The 17,393-nt window shown below is 34.1% G+C and overlaps 1 protein-coding gene across 2 annotated transcripts in view; it reads left to right on the forward strand.

The window, feature by feature from the left end:
- The window catches only part of NOM1 (nucleolar protein with MIF4G domain 1), a 28,109-nt gene extending 12,169 nt beyond the window's left edge, over positions 1-15,940 (forward strand). The window contains exons 4-11 of one of the 2 annotated variants that reach the window (XM_069084530.1): positions 695-1,018; positions 1,486-1,596; positions 5,813-5,977; positions 7,819-7,940; positions 11,699-11,831; positions 12,610-12,741; positions 14,937-15,046; positions 15,410-15,940. In XM_069084530.1, the coding sequence (XP_068940631.1) occupies positions 695-1,018; positions 1,486-1,596; positions 5,813-5,977; positions 7,819-7,940; positions 11,699-11,831; positions 12,610-12,741; positions 14,937-15,046; positions 15,410-15,593 (1,281 nt within the window). In that variant the 3' untranslated portion in view covers positions 15,594-15,940. The remainder of the gene's footprint in view (positions 1-694; positions 1,019-1,485; positions 1,597-5,812; positions 5,978-7,818; positions 7,941-11,698; positions 11,832-12,609; positions 12,742-14,936; positions 15,047-15,409) is intronic. The other variant, XM_069084532.1, reaches the window with a different exon arrangement.
- The last annotated feature ends 1,453 nt before the right edge of the window (positions 15,941-17,393 follow it).

The following is a 17,393-nucleotide window of genomic DNA, read 5'->3' on the forward strand; positions in this document are numbered from 1 at the left end:
ATGAGGGCAGGAGCAATATAATATAATGATATGATAAACTTCTATAACATTTGCATAGTACTCTGCATACAATGGGTACTGAATAAGTGTTTGATAAGTTTGAATTTCTATAAAATTAACCTGACATTAAAATCAGTATGTATGTGAAAATTATTCTGAGAAATTTTTTGTTTAATATTCAGTACTAGTTTTTAGGGAATAGTACACATTTTTTTTCTTTTTTTTTTTTTTGCTTTTTGGAGGGCAGTTGGGGTTAAGTGACTTGTCCAAGGTTACACGGCTAGTAAGTGTGTCAGGTGTCTGAGGTCACATTTGAACTCAGGTCCTCCTGACTCCAAGGCTGGTGCTCTATTCACTGCGCCACCTAGCTGCCCCAATAATACACTCTTTTAAAAGAAAACTGAATCTTAGAGAAATGTTCTAAATATATTTTTACTGTTTCAGATTGAATTTTACTATTTCAGATTTATTGAGAAATTATTTTTTGTTATTAAATATCTGTTGCACAAGGGATTATACAGATGTACTTAACACTTGAGATTAAGGTACTCGTTGAAACTTGCATTCTGTGCTATGTATATTATATGTGTTCATGAAAAGTATTATTTTAAATTTGGTGAACAAAGAGGACCCAGGAAAACCTTACTGTTATTTTTTTAATGTACTTTTTTTCTTCTTAACTATCTGTTTTCAGGTTGGTGCTCACTTTTTGGAAGCTGTGGTGAAGAAATTTGATGAAATACATAAAACTGGTAGTGAAGGAAAAGAATGTGACAACCTCTTTGCCATAATTGCCCATCTGTATAACTTCCATGTGGTACAATCTCTACTCATCTTTGACATTCTAAAAAGGCTTATTGGAACTTTCACAGAAAAGGACATTGAATTAATTCTCCTAATGCTGAAAAATGTTGGTTTTTCCTTGAGAAAAGATGATGCTTTGTCCCTGAAGGAGCTGATCAGTGAAGCCCAGACCAAAGCCAGTGGAATAGGCAAGAAGTTCCAAGATCAAACTAGGGTATGATTACATAACTAAACACCGTAAGACATGCACCTGATGAGAATTAGCAACAAAAGCAACTTTTGGTGAACCATTAGATTTAATTGCCTAAGGGTAATTCATGTGACTCTTTAGCTAATTTTATAAATTAGGTTTAACATGTGGAGATGCAACTCCCTAAAATTGTCAGACTGCAGATAAATGTGAATCTGAAGTTTTAAATCCAACTATAAAGGAACATGATCAACAGCCTTCTTTGTTTACATAACTACCCTATTAACATTTAATGATGTTGACTTGAATTTTAAAGTCTAGTTCAAAACGATTATAAATGGTTATGTTAATGCAAATTCCTTACATTCTACCTAAAGAAAAGAATTAATATAATGAGTCACAATATATTTGTTCATACGGGGATATGTTTTCTACCCATTTAAGTAATGCGCTATTTACGATAGTTTTAAGTGTTTCTCTCTTTTTTAAAGGTTCGATTCATGCTTGACACTATGTTGGCACTAAAGAATAATGACATGCGCAAAATTCCAGGCTATGACCCTGAGCCTGTGGAGAAACTAAGAAAACTACAGAGAACATTGGTAAAAAAAGAAAGAATGTTTGATGTTAATTTATATTTTAGATTACTGTGCCAGTTAACTCCGCACTAAAGTCCTACTCTGATGCTTCATTTAGGCAACGAGGTGACTCCATGTCTTTGAAACTTTTCCATTTCAGGTCCTATTAAGCTAGAAAGGCTCACTTATCTGCCTGAAGAGAATGTGGGTCTGTGGTCTGAGGATCAATTTGCTAATGTGAGGAATAATTTCTACCAGATTAGATTGTTCATCATAATGTATTTTTTGTTTTAGTGAAAGTAAAAGACAAGTCCATTAAGTTGAAGAAGTTTTCTGCATCGGGTGAGGTAATTCTCAATGAGGGATATTAGATATGCTTAAAATATTGGAGTGTGTTGGTTAATATATACTCATAATTATAGATTCAGAAATAAGGCAATAGGAAAATAGTAATTTTATTCTGACCCAAATTTCACAGGGTGGGAGTAAGAATTATTGTTAATAGTAATTATGACTGCTGCATATGACTAGTCTGATGGTCTCTTCAATCAGTTTTGATACTATTTACAGCAATAACCAATCTAAAAATCATATATTAAGAAAATCTGAGTCTACTAATATTGGAGACTTGGTTGCCACTTTACAGTGTGGTCTAAGTGAGAAGAGCTTGGGTCTACCACTTTAAACAAACTAATCCCTTATAATCATTTAGGTTAATATCTTTATATAACTTTTATATAACTTAAATAACTTTTCTAATTTTAATTGAATTTTATAAGTAATTCAATATAAATAAATTTTTAAAGTCCATTTTAATTGCAGTAGAGGAATTCTCATTATAAAAGGGTCTTTTATAGTGTAAGTCATTATTCCCTAATATCTCTCTTTGGCAAGTTTAGTTATTTGTAATTTTTTTTAAAGTGAAGTCTAATTAAACTTCACCTGCTTGTTTTTATTGTCCACATTTAATATGATTATTGAGATTATAGTGGTTAACAAATATATAATATTATTGCTTGTTAAAAAACTTCTTTCACAACCTTATTTTTTAATTAAGAAAGTAATTGAGCAACAGACAAATCGACTTTCTATTTTGAGACTTTGTTTTTATACATTTGGGGAGAAGAACAGTAAAAGGACAACAAAAAGACTGAGTTTTCCAGTCACACCTTAGACTTGGTTTTAGCCTTGAGCTCTACTGTACAATTTGTTAAATATAAGATAATGATAGCTCTTTAGTACTGCATGGACAACCTCTTTGGCTTTTTCACTTTTTTCCTTATTCTGAAATATGTGAGTGTGAGCCCCATGAATTAATTGTATAGTGTTATTGTTGTCAAAGTCCTTTGGGATAATGGTGACAAATATTAAGTAAAAACAAAGGTATATAAACTTATCTACCGTGTTTCCCCGAAAATAAGCCCTATTGAGATTGCTACTGTAGTGAAGGTGATCCCCTGCGCTACACGCTACATTACGGTACCCTCTGTATGCACCCCCCAGTGAAACGCACGCCGCGCTCCGAGCTGCATCCAATCAGAGCTGCAGCAGTGAGTGCGTCATCCTGTTCTTCCCCAGTGATTTCCTTGCTGGTACATTTTTTTGTTCATATTTACCTGTTTATTAAAATTGCTGTCAATGTTCATTTCCCCTGAAAATAAGCCCTCTGGTGTTTTTCTGTCCCAAAAAATTAATAAGACAGTGTCTTATTATCGGGAAAACACGGTATATCCTTGCTTTTTTTCTATTTTTGTTCTTTATTTACAAGACACTGATTTTGCTAATTTTTGAAATGATGCCTTTTTTTTTTTTGGAGGGCAATTGGGGTTAAGTAACTTGCCCAAGGTTACACGGCTAGTTTTTTTGTGTGTGTGTGTGGGTGTTAAGTGTCTGAGGCCAGAACCAAAACGCGGGTCCTCCTGACTCCAGGGCCAGCGCTTTACTCACTGCGCCACCTAGCCGCCCCAAAATGATGACATTTTTAATCTGGCAAAAGACTAGAAAACTCTTAAATTGTGCTTTCTGCCTTCTAGATTTTATTCTGCTTTTAACTCTAAAAATTTTACTAAATAATTTAATTGATGTCTGAAAGCACTACATTTTTTAGGGCATGCATAATACATGGAATATATATTTTAGGAGTTTTGCATTTCACTTTCAAAAGAGGAAACTAATTCATTAAAGAGTTTCCATAATTCAAAAATGCATATTTTTAACCAAACTTATGATTTAATTGGTAAGAAAGCTCCAGGAGAGACAGTTTCTTCTACCAGCACAAACCTTAGATGTGGAATTATTGCCTGGATGTACTAAGTGGTTTAGTGACTCACTCAGGGTCTGTGTCAAAGGCAGAGCTTTAATATGTCTTCCTAACTCTGAGGATAGTTCTCTCCCATGTCATACTATTTCTTGTACCCTAAATAATGCCAAAAGCCTTTTTTGCACATTAAGAAAAATTATTTATGGGAAAAGTTTAGAGAGCACTGGTCTTGGAGTCAAGAAGACAGCTTCAAATCTTACCTTTGACACTTATTAGCTTTGTGACCATAGCAAATTATTTAATATCTCTTTGCCTCAGGCAACTCACTAAGTTTTAATCTACTAAGTTATTGACCAAGCTGTGATCTTCATTAATAGAAAGAACTATTATAAGAGAATTCCCTACAGATCCTTCAAATTTTTATGTATTTTTACTACTATAATATTACTAATATAAACACAGTTAAACACAAATATCAGTGAACTAACAGTTGACTCAAACATACAGTAGTCAGACTCTAACCAAAAACCTCCAAAATGTTAAATTCACTAAGAATTTTCATCATCCTGGGATTACATAGTTTCTTAACCATTTTAGAAACCTCTAATTATTTAGAGCAGGGGTTCTTAACTTTTTTTGTGATATGTACCCCCTTAGCAGTCTTCTCCAAATTTTATATGCATAAAATTTTTTTAAAATGCATAAACAAATTACATAGGATTATATAAAGGAAACTAACTTTATTAAAATAGTTATCAAATTGTTCAAAAAATAAATTCACAGATCCTAGGCTAAGAATCCCTTATTCAGAGAAGGGAGCCAAAACATCTGATCAGGAATCAGGCTGGTCCTAGATCGGTTTGCTCCGGGTTTTCACCATGGCCAGTGTAAAGTAACTGGTCTTGGTTTTTTCCCTTGAGAAGCGGCCGTTATCAGAGCCTTTCTGATATCCTGTGATCCAGGAGGTAGCGTTCTGGGATTATTGCCAGAAGATGTTTGCTGCCTTTTATACATTTTTAGATACTGTACTTGGGACCTGGTTATATCCAAGGCTATTATAAAATAGTTCGCACTATTGTTAATATAGCTCTCAGGTCTAATTAAATGAATGTGTAAATACGTATATTTAGGCAAAAAAGCTTCTAAAACTTAATAGAAAAAAGAGTTTTGACATTTATTTTTATGTAATGAGTCTATTGAATATATGTGACCTGTGCTATTAATTAGGTAGCCTAGCCACCAGTCAGAGTAAATTCATACCCATTTATTCACTTGACAGTAATAGTATTTGAACCTCTTCTGCCTCGTATCTTTTCACCTAACAACCAACAACAGGTCTCAGTATTTTATTTCTGTCTTAAAACTTCTGAGGACCTGTTGTCATCTTGGGGAAGTGTACGTTTGTTCTGTCTCGAGGTGTTCAGGAATATCAGTCTCAGTGGATTGTAGATGTAGGGATGTTACCGTGCATTATCATACACTAGCTTAACTAGCTTGTAGGGGGACCTTGAAGAAGCTTAATTTTATAACCTTAACCTACTAAAGAAAAGAAGAAACATAGGGTACAGAGCATGAACTCTGGCATAACTAGAGAAGTTGGAAATGGAAATTTAATTACTAGTGGGAAGGGTAGATTCCTTGATAAAACTGACTTCTGTGTTTGAGTTAATGGTATGTTCTTGAATTTATCCATGAGAATTAAGTTAAAAATATATAAATAAACCCAGTACTAAAAAGTTCAAGCAAAGTAGACTAAAGCCATCAAATTAAAATAGATATTCCAAATAGAATAAAATGTGTAGGATTAGGATGTATTCTGTACACTTATGGTTCACTGCCATGATTAAATTAAATGTAGTTAATTGGTCCCCCAAATGCTATGATTTTTAAATGTCCATGAACTAGCTATAGGAAGATGTTAGTATAGAGTATAAACCAGGTAGAAAAATTGCAATGAAAATTGTTTCTTTTAAAAAATAGATTCGAAACAGTGGTTCTGGTAAAGAAACTCAACTTCGGGTCTCCTGGGAAAGCCTTTTGAATGCAGAGCAGATTGGCAGGTGGTGGATTGTAGGGTCATCATGGAGTGGAGCCCCAATGATTGACAGTAGCAGTCATAACCAGCAGAAGCAACTTAAAGGAATGGTAAGCTAAACTAATAATAAGGGTTCTTACTTGAGTTTCATTCTTACTATGCTATTCTATTTAAATTTCCTCTTAACGGTAAACTTTTTCAAATTGTTATTTATTTATTTACTTTTAATTTACAACATTCAGTTCCACAAGCTTTTTAGTTCCAACGTTTCTCTCCCTCTCCCCCATGGCAGCATGCAATCCAATATAGGTTCTACAAATACCTTCACATTAAACATTATTCAAGTTGTAAAGAAGGATTATAACCAATGGAATGAACAAGGAGAAAGAAGGAACAAAACAAAACAAAAAAGAGAGAGCAAGTACTTTGCTTCAGTCTGCATTCACTCTCTGTACTTTCTCTGGATGTGGATAGCCTTTTCCATCATGAGTCCTTTGAAGTTGTCTTATAACCTTGCATTGCTGAGAGGACCCCAGTCTATCAAAGTCAGTTGTCACAGATGATGTATCTGTAATTGTGTACAATGTTCTCCTGGTTCTGGTCCTCTCACTCAGCGTTAGTTTATATAAGTCTCTCCAGGTTATTATGAAGTCTGTCTGCTCTTCATTTCTTATAACACAATAGTATTCCATTACATTCATATACCACAACTTGTTTAGCTATTCCCCAACTAATGGGCATTCCCTTGATTTCTAGTTCTTTACCACCACAAAAAGAGCTGTTATAAATATTTTTGTACATACAGGTCCTTTTCCCATTTGCATGATCTCTGGGATACAGCCCTAGAAGAGATATTGCTGGATCAAAGGGTATGCACATTTTTATAGCTCTTTCAGCATAGTTCCAAATTGCTCTCCAGAATGATTAGATCAGTTCACAATTCTACCAACAATGCATTAGTGTTCCAATTCTCCCACATCTTCTCCAGCATAAAATGTAAACTTTTTAGAAGAATGGCTGACATGTACACCTTTTATCTCCTACACGTAGTAAGCCCTTAATAATTATTGAATGAATAAGATTGTGCAAACACACACACATTTTAACAACTAAAAAATTAATTCTAATTCTGAGGTGGAAGCCACAGTGATACATTTTTTTATTATGAAATATGTTTCCTATAAATATGTGAGCTTTCATAGTACTAAGATTACTGTTGGAAGGGACATTAGTGATTATAATTAAAGAAATTAGAGTGACAGGGAGAAATGTAATACTGATCAGAGTAAACAGTTTTGAATCTTGAAATTTTATTAATGCAGATGTTTTAAAAATCTTGATTTTAGAACATTGTTTTCATGATTCACATAAATTGTAAACTGTTCTTTTAGCATGTAAGCTTTCCTCAGGCATGATACTTGTCTATTCCTAAGGCTTTCTATAAGTTTTTTCCTATTTCTGTCTTCCTCTCATTTTTAAAACACCAGCAGTTAAATGATTATCTCCCCATTGAAAGATTTCATTTTATAAGACTAAATAATTTATGTTGAAGCAGTTCAGTTCTGCAAAATTTTGAGTACCTGCTTGTACTAGGTTGGGTTTTTTTCTAGCTGCATTAGTTATGTCTATGTAACCCAAAATGTGTTAACTTTTAAACTTTGTACAGAAGGATAGTAGAAGTGTTTGATTTTTTTAATGCTTTCACTGACAGCTTTTGATTTTATTACTTAGCACCAAATTTCTCCTTATACTTTATTTTGGGATCAAGATGCAAAAAAAAAAAAAAATACAGAGCTGTTGTTGTTGTTGTTTGCTAGGGACTTAAATTTTAGAAGCTTCCATAATCCAAGGTGTACATGAACTCATGGATTTTTCATTAGGGTCTCATAAGAAAAAAAAGTCTTTGTTAAGATGTGCTCATTAGCTGTGGGTTATTTTTTCTTCTTTCAAGGTTAGCTCAAAGATACTAGAGCTTGCCCGAAAGCAAAGAATGAACACTGATATCAGAAGAAATATTTTTTGTACATTGATGATTAGTGAAGATTTTTTGGATGCATTTGAAAAGCTTCTAAAGTAAGTACATAGAGAAATTTTCAAGTTTCTTTTGTAATTTGACTATTTTTGTCTCCAGCTAGAGCTAAATCAAAGAATTATTGGTCCTTTCTGATCTTAAGACTAAAAACGTTTCTAAAGTTGGCTGAGGGATATTTGCTTTGCTTGACTAATATTTATGTTGGTTTCCTTTTCTTTTTTTTTAATTGAGGGGTAAATGATCAGGAGAAAGAATAAATTATTTGTTAAAGTGCATTAGTCCTCGTTATTGTCGTAAGAGGTATTGTAAATACTGAACATATTTGAATTTTTGATTAAGGATGAGCTTCTAGTAAAAACCTAACATTTATTCTGAACATGAATTATGTAATACTTTGATCTAGGGCATCTAGGTGGCACAGTGAATAGAGCACTGGCCTTGGAGTCAGGAGGACCAGAGTTCAAATCCGGCCTCAGACACTTAACACTTACTAGCCGTGTGACCTTGGGCAAGTCACTTAACCCCGATTGCCCTGCCTTTCCCCTCCAAAAAGCAAAAAACAGCAAAAAACTTTGATCTAGATGGTTTAATGGGTTGAACAGACTTTGGAAATTTTGTACTACTCCTTTCCTCCCTTTTTTGGTTGTTTTTGTTTTGTTTTGTTTTGCTTTGCTTTTTGGACGGCAATTGGGGTTAAGTGACCTGCCCAAGGTCACACAGCTAGTAAGTATGTCAAGTGTCTGAGGCCGGATTTCAACTCAGGGCCTCCTGACTCCAGGGCCAGTGCTCTATTCACTGCACCACCTAGCCACCTCTTTTCCTCCTTTTTATAAAAACTAAGTACCCCACTTCAGCTTACTTTCTAGCAATTGTCTTTCTCCTCCCAGTGAAGTACAGTAGAAAACTTTTAAGTTAATTAAGGAATCTGCTATTTGAGTTTTTTTTTTTTAGAGATACAACACTTACTTCAACTCTGGTGCTTTCTGCTATATAAAACAAAAAGTATTCACTTTACATTGGTTTGCCTCAGTTTCTTCATCTGTAAAATGAGAATTACAGTAATATTACCTACTTTCCAGAACTGTTGTAAAGTTTAAATGAGATGATAATTGTAAAGCATTTTGCAAACCTTAGAGTGATATATAAATACTATCTATTATCAGTATCATCATCCTTATCAAATGTATCCCCCTCCTGGGTCTTTTAACATTTCTAGAGTGCCAGTGCAGTACTGGTAAATTGGAGGATGTTCCTTAATTTAGAGCCATAATGAACTGTGCATAGAACTTGAAAGTTGGCAAAACATTTTATGTATATTGTCTCATTGAGTCTTCCAAGAATGCTGTGAGGTCAATGCCATGGGTTCTATCCTTATTTTACAGAGGCTTAGAGAGGCTAAGTGGTATGCCCATGTAATACACAACGTATTACACTCTCACTCAGGTGGATCTGGGATATCATCAAATGATGCAGCTTATAACCCATTCTTGCCTGCCCATCCTGTGTGACTCTTGCTTATATTGTCCCATATAGTCACTACAGGAATTCAACTAGTAGGACTTCCTCAATTTCTCTTTACATTAGAAGCACACCAGTACTGCATACAAGCCATTTACTGGTTGGTCACCTCTTGCTCTGCCACATGACCAGTGTTCAGTCACATCTCTAGCAAATGTCCAAGGCAGAATTGGAGCCCAGTTCTTAGACCCAACAACTCTTTACCTGATACAATGATTTGCCTCTCAGCCACATAGCATTACCAAGGCAGTATTCATGTTTGAAAGATATGTTTGCGCTCATGTGAGGGTATATACCTGTGTACGTATCTATGTGGAAGCAGCTTATGATCATTGTAGATACTGCACAGTTTTTAGCTTATTGTCCACTTATATTTCTATCCACAATATATGTACTGGCAGACTAATAACTCAGCGATGGACCACCTCGCCAGCTGAACATCATGATCTGGCAGGAGACATTGTTTCTCTGGTTTTTTCTTCTGTGCATTGTTAAACCAGGCTCTTGAGTGGCCCTGTAATATTCTAATGCCTAATGCAGTCAGCACAAAGCCAAACTGTCCAAGGACTTACTTTCATCTCCACTATCTTTACCTGTTTCCTGGGGCAAAAGTTTCTAACTTTCCACATTTTAACAGTGATTTTGTATCCTTAAGCTAGTGCTGCCCTTTGTTGCTGTGTCTTTCTCTTGTCTTAGCAAAGAGATTAGGTGTTTTATCTGTAGAAGTTTCTGAACTCTTCTACTCCTTGTGGTGACTTCATTACATCACTTAAACTTCTGTTAGAAATGGTGTAAAACTGAGTCAGTGTCCTTTCCTTTTTCCATTTCTTGTTTTTTCAAGGTTTGAATAAGTCAGACTAAAGCTGTTGTAATTGATGACAGTCTGCTCATCATTATGTTCTCTTATAATTTGGTGTTCGTTTTTACTTTTGCTCTAATTAGTGGATAATTAGTGGACTACATACAGACAACAAAACCACTCCAATATTAATAACTATATTTTCTATCGAATTATAGTTTTCCATTTTCTTGAGATATTTGGTGCTTGCCATTTCTAATGCCTTCCTTTCTCTTTTTCTGAAGAATTAAATGCTATGCGAGCTTGAAGCTTCTGATTAGTCTGTAATATTTTAGCCTCTTGTTTCTATATTCCAAACTTTTCCTCCCATATTTCTTACTCTCTTGTTCTATATCCACCTTTGCATTGAAATTACCAAGGATCAAGGTATATGTTGGCCTGGTTTCCAAAATCTTGTTAAATTCTACATAGGATTTATCTTCATCCTCAGCCACTGATGTTAGCATGTGAAACAAGTTATTTTCATGGTGATTTTTATTCTTATGGGAGGCATCATGGTTGAATAAATACTTGCAATGAAGTCAGAGATTCTGGGTTCAAATCTCACCTCTGATGCTTAATACCTGGGTGACTTGGACTTCCCTTAGACATGATGGCATTCCAGCTATATATCTGTGATGATCCCGTGTTCATAGGTACTGCAAGACAAGATAATCAAGTGTCCATAAAATGATGTTTCATATTGCCTATGAGCATATGAAACCAGTTCTTCCAGTTTCTTATTTGCTCCTCCAAGTAGAATACCACCATGATTAATCTTTCCATTTAACCACAACATCCTTCTGGTTTCATTTAAATATTAGAAAAATTACTTTCTCTCCTGCTGGACCTTTATACCACTGGCAGTGGTTGCCTTGCATATTAAAAAGTAAACTATTGTCACAAAATAATTAGTGTTCATTTTATTGAGGTAGAGATAGAAAAAGAAAAAAAAGCATTAGTTGTAAGTCGTTGGGTAAAAAAACTTTATTTTTTTTTTTTAACTGAGAAGAAACAGAAAAAAAAGTTTCTTCCTGATGGCTTCAAGATTTTTGGAAACCTTACCTCTGTAGTCAGACAATTTTTACCTCTTAACATGAAAAATACTAGATGGCCAAACAATTGCCTTAAAATAGATCTAACTCTTAAGCTTATGCATAATTTTACATGAGCATTGATCTGGCCTTAATTAATACATAAAATCATTTAATATTACAGCTAGGTAAGACCTTACACATCTGCTGTACCCTCCACTGAGGCTGAGAAAAGTAAAAAGATTTTATCTGTGGTCATACAGATAGCAATAGCTTCTGTCTTTTGAAATTTATTTCAGAGAGATTTCATTCTCTTTTGCTTACATAGAAATAAATAGTTCCTGTCTTAAAACAGTTAAAATTTTGGAAGTTAAATGATTTCTATGTTATTGCTATTTCTTACTTGCAGGCTTGGACTCAAGGACCACCAAGAAAGAGAGATAGTTCATGTCCTCATAGATTGTTGCCTACAAGAGAAAATATATAATCCTTTTTATGCCTTTTTGGCTAGCAAATTTTGTGAATATGAAAGGAGATTTCAGGTAAGTTGAATGTTTATAACTACTTAGATAAGTACTCATTAAATTTACTCCTTGGCAAGATATATTTTTCTCCTTCCTTTCAACAATTCTTTCTTCCTCCTCTGCATCATACCCCCAACCCCAATGTGACATAAATTGTACCACAGGTGAGGTTCAATTCAGAACCAAGTTTATAACTTGAGTTCTCATCACCTAGTTGTAGGTCTTCTGCTAAAGAGTTTCCTTAAGTAGTACTTTATATATTTCAGTTCATTGTATTATTGTCTAATTTAAATTAGTAAATTAGGTTTTGAAAGAAACTGTTAAAAGAATACTGGTATATTTCCCTTCAGAAGCCTTGACATGTTTAACAGTACTAAATACATTTTAATTTACTATTAACTAAAAGATTTCATTTTATAAGTACAATGTTATAATAAAGATCACATTCCTAAGTGCTTTTCATATCACTTTTCATTGAAATGTAAACAAATACTGTATTTAACAATAAATTGTTAAGGGCCAGCTAGGTGGTTCAGTGAATAGAGCACCAGCCCTGGAATCTGGAGGACTTGAGTTCAAATCTGGCCTCAGACACTTAACATTAGCTATGTGACCTTGGGCAAGTCACTTAACTCCAGCTGCCCTCCAAAAAAAAAAGCTAATAATAATAATAAATGTTTTATTGCAGAATTTTAATGATAAAGGAATAGAGTGGCATTGTTACATGATGTTACATCCCACTTCTACCTATGTATTTGTTGCATTGTGACTTTATTTTTATTTTCATTTGGAGTAGATGACATTCCAGTTCAGCATATGGGACAAATTTCGAGATTTAGAAAATTTGTCAGCTACTACATTTTCTAATTTTGTGCAGTTGGTGGCCCACTTGCTGAAGAAAAAATCACTTCCACTTTCCATCTTTAAGGTTTGTAATTAGTTAATGAATTAATATTAACCTTGAAAATAATCTTTATTAAACATAAATCTTTTTTAAATGACTCCTACTGTTTTGTTACAGCTCTTTATAATAACCAAACATCATATGCATAGCCAGTGATCCCATATTCAGTTTATTCCATGCACCAGTACACTCAATAAGCAGGTTCAAAGATATTTTACTAGCCTAGTGGTTATATCATTGAATTTAGTGTTAACATGCAAGTTGTAATTGTAAATTCTCAGCTTGATAATCTCCATGTTACCTTGGGATGATGGAAATATACATATGCCAATGTTCAGAGAAAATAAGGAAAATTAGAAAGTGTGGATGTGCCCACATTTATAGAGGTAGGTTAGTGACTAGGGAATTCTGTTATTTGGTCTAGAAATGGGGTATTGGATCAGAGTCCTTGATGTTCATCATCAGAGATGACTTTTTTCTCTCATCTCTGTGTGGATCCCAGTAACAAACCACCCATAACATTCTTCAAACTGGGACTTTTCTGAATCTAAGCAGACAATATTGACTGAAATGGAACAGAGGCTCAGCATAAGTTCATATAAGTCTTTCCAAGTTTTTCTGAAGTCTGCCTGCTCATCAATTTTTTTTTTGGAGGGGGGAAGTTAGGGCAAGTGGGGTTAAGTGACTTGCCCAAGGTCACACAGCTAGGGGTGAGTGTGTGGGTGGGTGTGAAGTGTCTTAGGCAGGATTTGAACTCCTCTTGACTGCAGGGTAGTGCTCTATTCACTGCTCCACCTAGCCACCCCACGCTCATCATTTCTTATAGCACAATAGTATTCCCTTACGTTCATATACTCCTTCACCCATTCCCCAGCTGATGTGCATCCCTATATTTTCCAATTCTTGGCCACCACAAAAAGAGGTGCTATAAATATTTTCTGTACATACGGGTCCTACCTAGAAGTGGTATTTTTGGTCAAAGGGTATGTGCATTTTTATAGCCCTTTGGGTGTAATTCCAAATTGCTCTCCAGAATGGTTGGATCAGTTCACAGTTCCACCAACGATGCATTAGTGTTTCAATTTTCCCTTATCTTCAGCATTTATCATTTTCCTGTTTTGTCATTTTAGGCAATATGATAGGTGTGATGTGGTACCTCAGAGTTATTTTGATTTGCCTCAGTTCCTGTACTGAAAGAGTGTGATCAAATATCTGTGAAGTGCATAGTCTGTATGTGCTGCTAAGCTACGGTTTTTCTTTAAAGTGTCATGTCTGGGGGCGGCTAGGTGGCTCAGTGAATAGAGCACCAGCCCTGGAGTCAGGAAGATCTGAGTTCAAATCCGGTTTCACACACTTAACACACACCAAAAAAACTAGCCGTTTAACCTTGGTCAAGTCAGTTAACCCCAGTTGCCCTCCAAAAAGCAAAAAAAATAAAAATAAAGTATCATGTCTGCTCAAGGAAATTTTAACTCCTATTTCTGCTCAGCAGGTTGGCTCTTAGAGTTATTTATTTCAGTTTGGACATTAAATTTTGATGTTCTAACACATCTCAGTTGTGTTGTTTTGATTTGTTAATTTTTCTGGCTTTAAGATGTTGGCTAATGTATTAAGAGTTTTATGGGACTTGTGGTGGATACGGATGGTGTTATAGTAGTAGTGGGGAGTGTTCTGGATTTGAATTCAAAGAAGTTGTGTTAAAATCCTGCTTCCTCGATTTGTCACACTTGTGTGACTCAGGGCAAGTTTTGTAGCCTCTTGGGCTCAGTTTGTTTTTCTGTACAATGACAAGATTGGAGTAGATTATCTCTAGTGTCCCCATAAGCTTGCTAATTTGCTCATTTTACATATTTTTATTCATAATTTATAATTTGCTATAAATTCATACTTTAAATTTTTTAATGAAGAAGGAAATTGAAGCAAAGGCCATGTATACATGTATGTAGTCAGTAGTGATAAAGTAATGGACGGCACTCCTCTTTGATAAAGAAGCACATGGAGAATTCATCTCTCATTTCATGACCAGAAGTAGTGGTTCATTAGAAATATGTCAGTGGAGTATTATATTGTTATCTGGTTCACAATTTTATAAAATAAAATAATAATGCTTCAGAATATCACTATTTTTCTTCTTTTTCTAATGATATATCTGGAAGTCACTGGGAAAAAAATTTAATTGTATTTAAAATTCTTTTTAATTATTATTAATATTATCTTAGGTAATTGAATTTAGTGAACTAAACAAACCCAGAGTTCACTTTTTACGGAAAATATTATATATGCTACTGATGGAAACAGAGGTTGAAGAACTCATCACAATTTTTGGCAGGTATGTAATTAGATTATGAGACATGAGGAGAATATGACTTGAAGAGTGAAATGTTCTTGGTTTTTCTTTGGTTCAATTGATTCCACCTGCAAAGGTGGGAGGGAATTTTTGAAGCTTCATTTTAAATAAGTATTATAATTATTTTGCCACGAAGTGTTTGCTATGGAAAATAAAGCAACTTAATACTGAACTGTCAATACATAAAATGTTCTAAATTTAGTAGTATTATGAGAAAATGATTTTGTTGCAACATTCAGTCTTTGATTGTTTTTATTTTATATTTGTTTATTTTTGATAGAAGGAGATATATAAAAGAAACTTTTTTTTTGCTGATTCTCATATTTTTACACTTTTTTTCCCCAGAGTATCTGACAACCCAAAGCTGGGAATATTGCGGGAAGGTTTGAAGCTTTTTATTAGTCACTTCTTACTGAAGAATACACAGGCCCTCCAAAGTGCTGAAGAAGCCAATGCACTTAAAGAAAGAGCCGATCTTGCAACAAAATCTTTGCAAGGAAAATCATCCTTAAAAAATGTAGTGTTGTAGGAAGGGGTCATGATTGGAATGAGTAAAACCAGTAAATCTCTAGGCTTACAGTAGAGCCAATATTTCCAGATATGAGAACTCTGAATGAGACTTTACAAGAACTTATTTATTTATATATATATATATATATACATATGTATATCTTTGTTGTATGTGCATAAAGTATATTGTGTATAATTTATACAGTTTTTATATTGAAAATGGTTTTCTATTGCTAGATATAATGAGACCTTGGTACTAATTAAGAGTAGACCACTAGATGGTGCAATAATCATGAAAAAATTCAATGTCATTAGTGACTATTTTTTACAAAAAAGAATTCCCTTAATAAAATTATTTAAATGTAATTTCTGTTGTGTTGATTTAAAAAAACATACTATTAGATATTCCATGTATAGAATTTTTTTCTTTTATTTCTCTTTTTAAATTTATTGCATTTGTCTAAATAATCCTTTGCCCTCCCAGGATATGAGGATAAAGTCACCAAAGGGGGAAATGAAAAAGATATAAAAAGCTCAAATTCTTAATTGAGTAGTAAATCTTACCTTGAAAAAGGCAACAAGATCAAACTACTTCCACTTGGGGGATAAGTATATATGTAGTTTGCTTCCAAATGTTTTCTGGTTAATAAAAGAATGTTCATAAAGGACTCGTGACAGCTGCAATTGTATTAAGTAGCCTTAGAACTTTTCTGGCTTGACGAACTAGATCCAGGGCTACATGTGGCCTTCTAAATCCTTTTGACTGAATCCAAATTTTACTGTATGATAAGTCTCTTTAGGTAAATAGCCTCCTTTGAATAAAATTCAAAAAAGACCCATTTTACAATTAATTTTATTTTGTAGTAAATAAATTGGGTAAAGCCAACATCCAGCATAATAACTGGTGTTAAATATCAGTTTTATTAATAAGCTTTGACATGAGATATGTTAGCTTAACACCCACTTTAGCTCTTTTTAGACATCTCTAGCTTCTGTTTTTCTAAACCAGAATTAAATGTTTTATATTCAGGATACAAAGTCAGTTTTTGTTGCCTTTATTTCATTTTATTTTTTGGATTGTTCAAAGAGGAGTATGTAAAACCATCAGATTCCAGAACTCCCCAGTGCCCATTATGATTGCCTCTCTTCAGTGGCAGCCTCAGAAAGCACTTTACTCTCTGCCATATTAAAACCCGATGTATGCCCCTCTATCAAACTCTGGGTTTAGACAACAAAGAGGGGAGGCTGCAGGTGTCAGAAAGAAGTGAATTAAGTGAAATCCTGCCGGTCACAAGTAAGCTGTTATTACAAGCTTCTCTAGCCAAGCTCCTAGGTAGTTTCAGTGGTAAAACACAGACTGAAAGAAATGAATCACAGACACAACTGTCAGAAGCAGAAATAAACCAGCACATGACTGGAATAATACTGTCCAATTTCATCATCATGTAATATGTATGAGTTTTCCCCACTTAACAGAATAGATGAGTTCCACAAAAATACTGTTAAATTTCATTTAATGAATCCCATTTTCATGTTGCCTTTCATTACACATTTGAAAATGCATTGTACTTTTCTTTAGAATGAAGTTTTAACTTGACCTAAAATTACTTAGGAATAGATTTTCTGCTAAATGAGGGATATCTATATTAAGTTCATGTTTGCAAGATAGACTAGGTAACAGAAGATTGCTCAAAAGACTGATTTCAGAGAGCATATTTTTTGCTAGATGTAGGTGTCTTCTATTTTAAAAATATCAAAAAAATCTATATATTTAGTTCATGTTTTTGCATTCTTTTCCTGAAGGAATATTTTGTTGGTA

This window comes from Petaurus breviceps, unplaced genomic scaffold, assembly GCF_028583685.1.
Source record: "Petaurus breviceps papuanus isolate PSGF00001 unplaced genomic scaffold, PetGlider_PUasm1.0 115, whole genome shotgun sequence".
In the NCBI taxonomy this organism is placed as follows: Eukaryota; Metazoa; Chordata; class Mammalia; order Diprotodontia; family Petauridae; genus Petaurus; species Petaurus breviceps.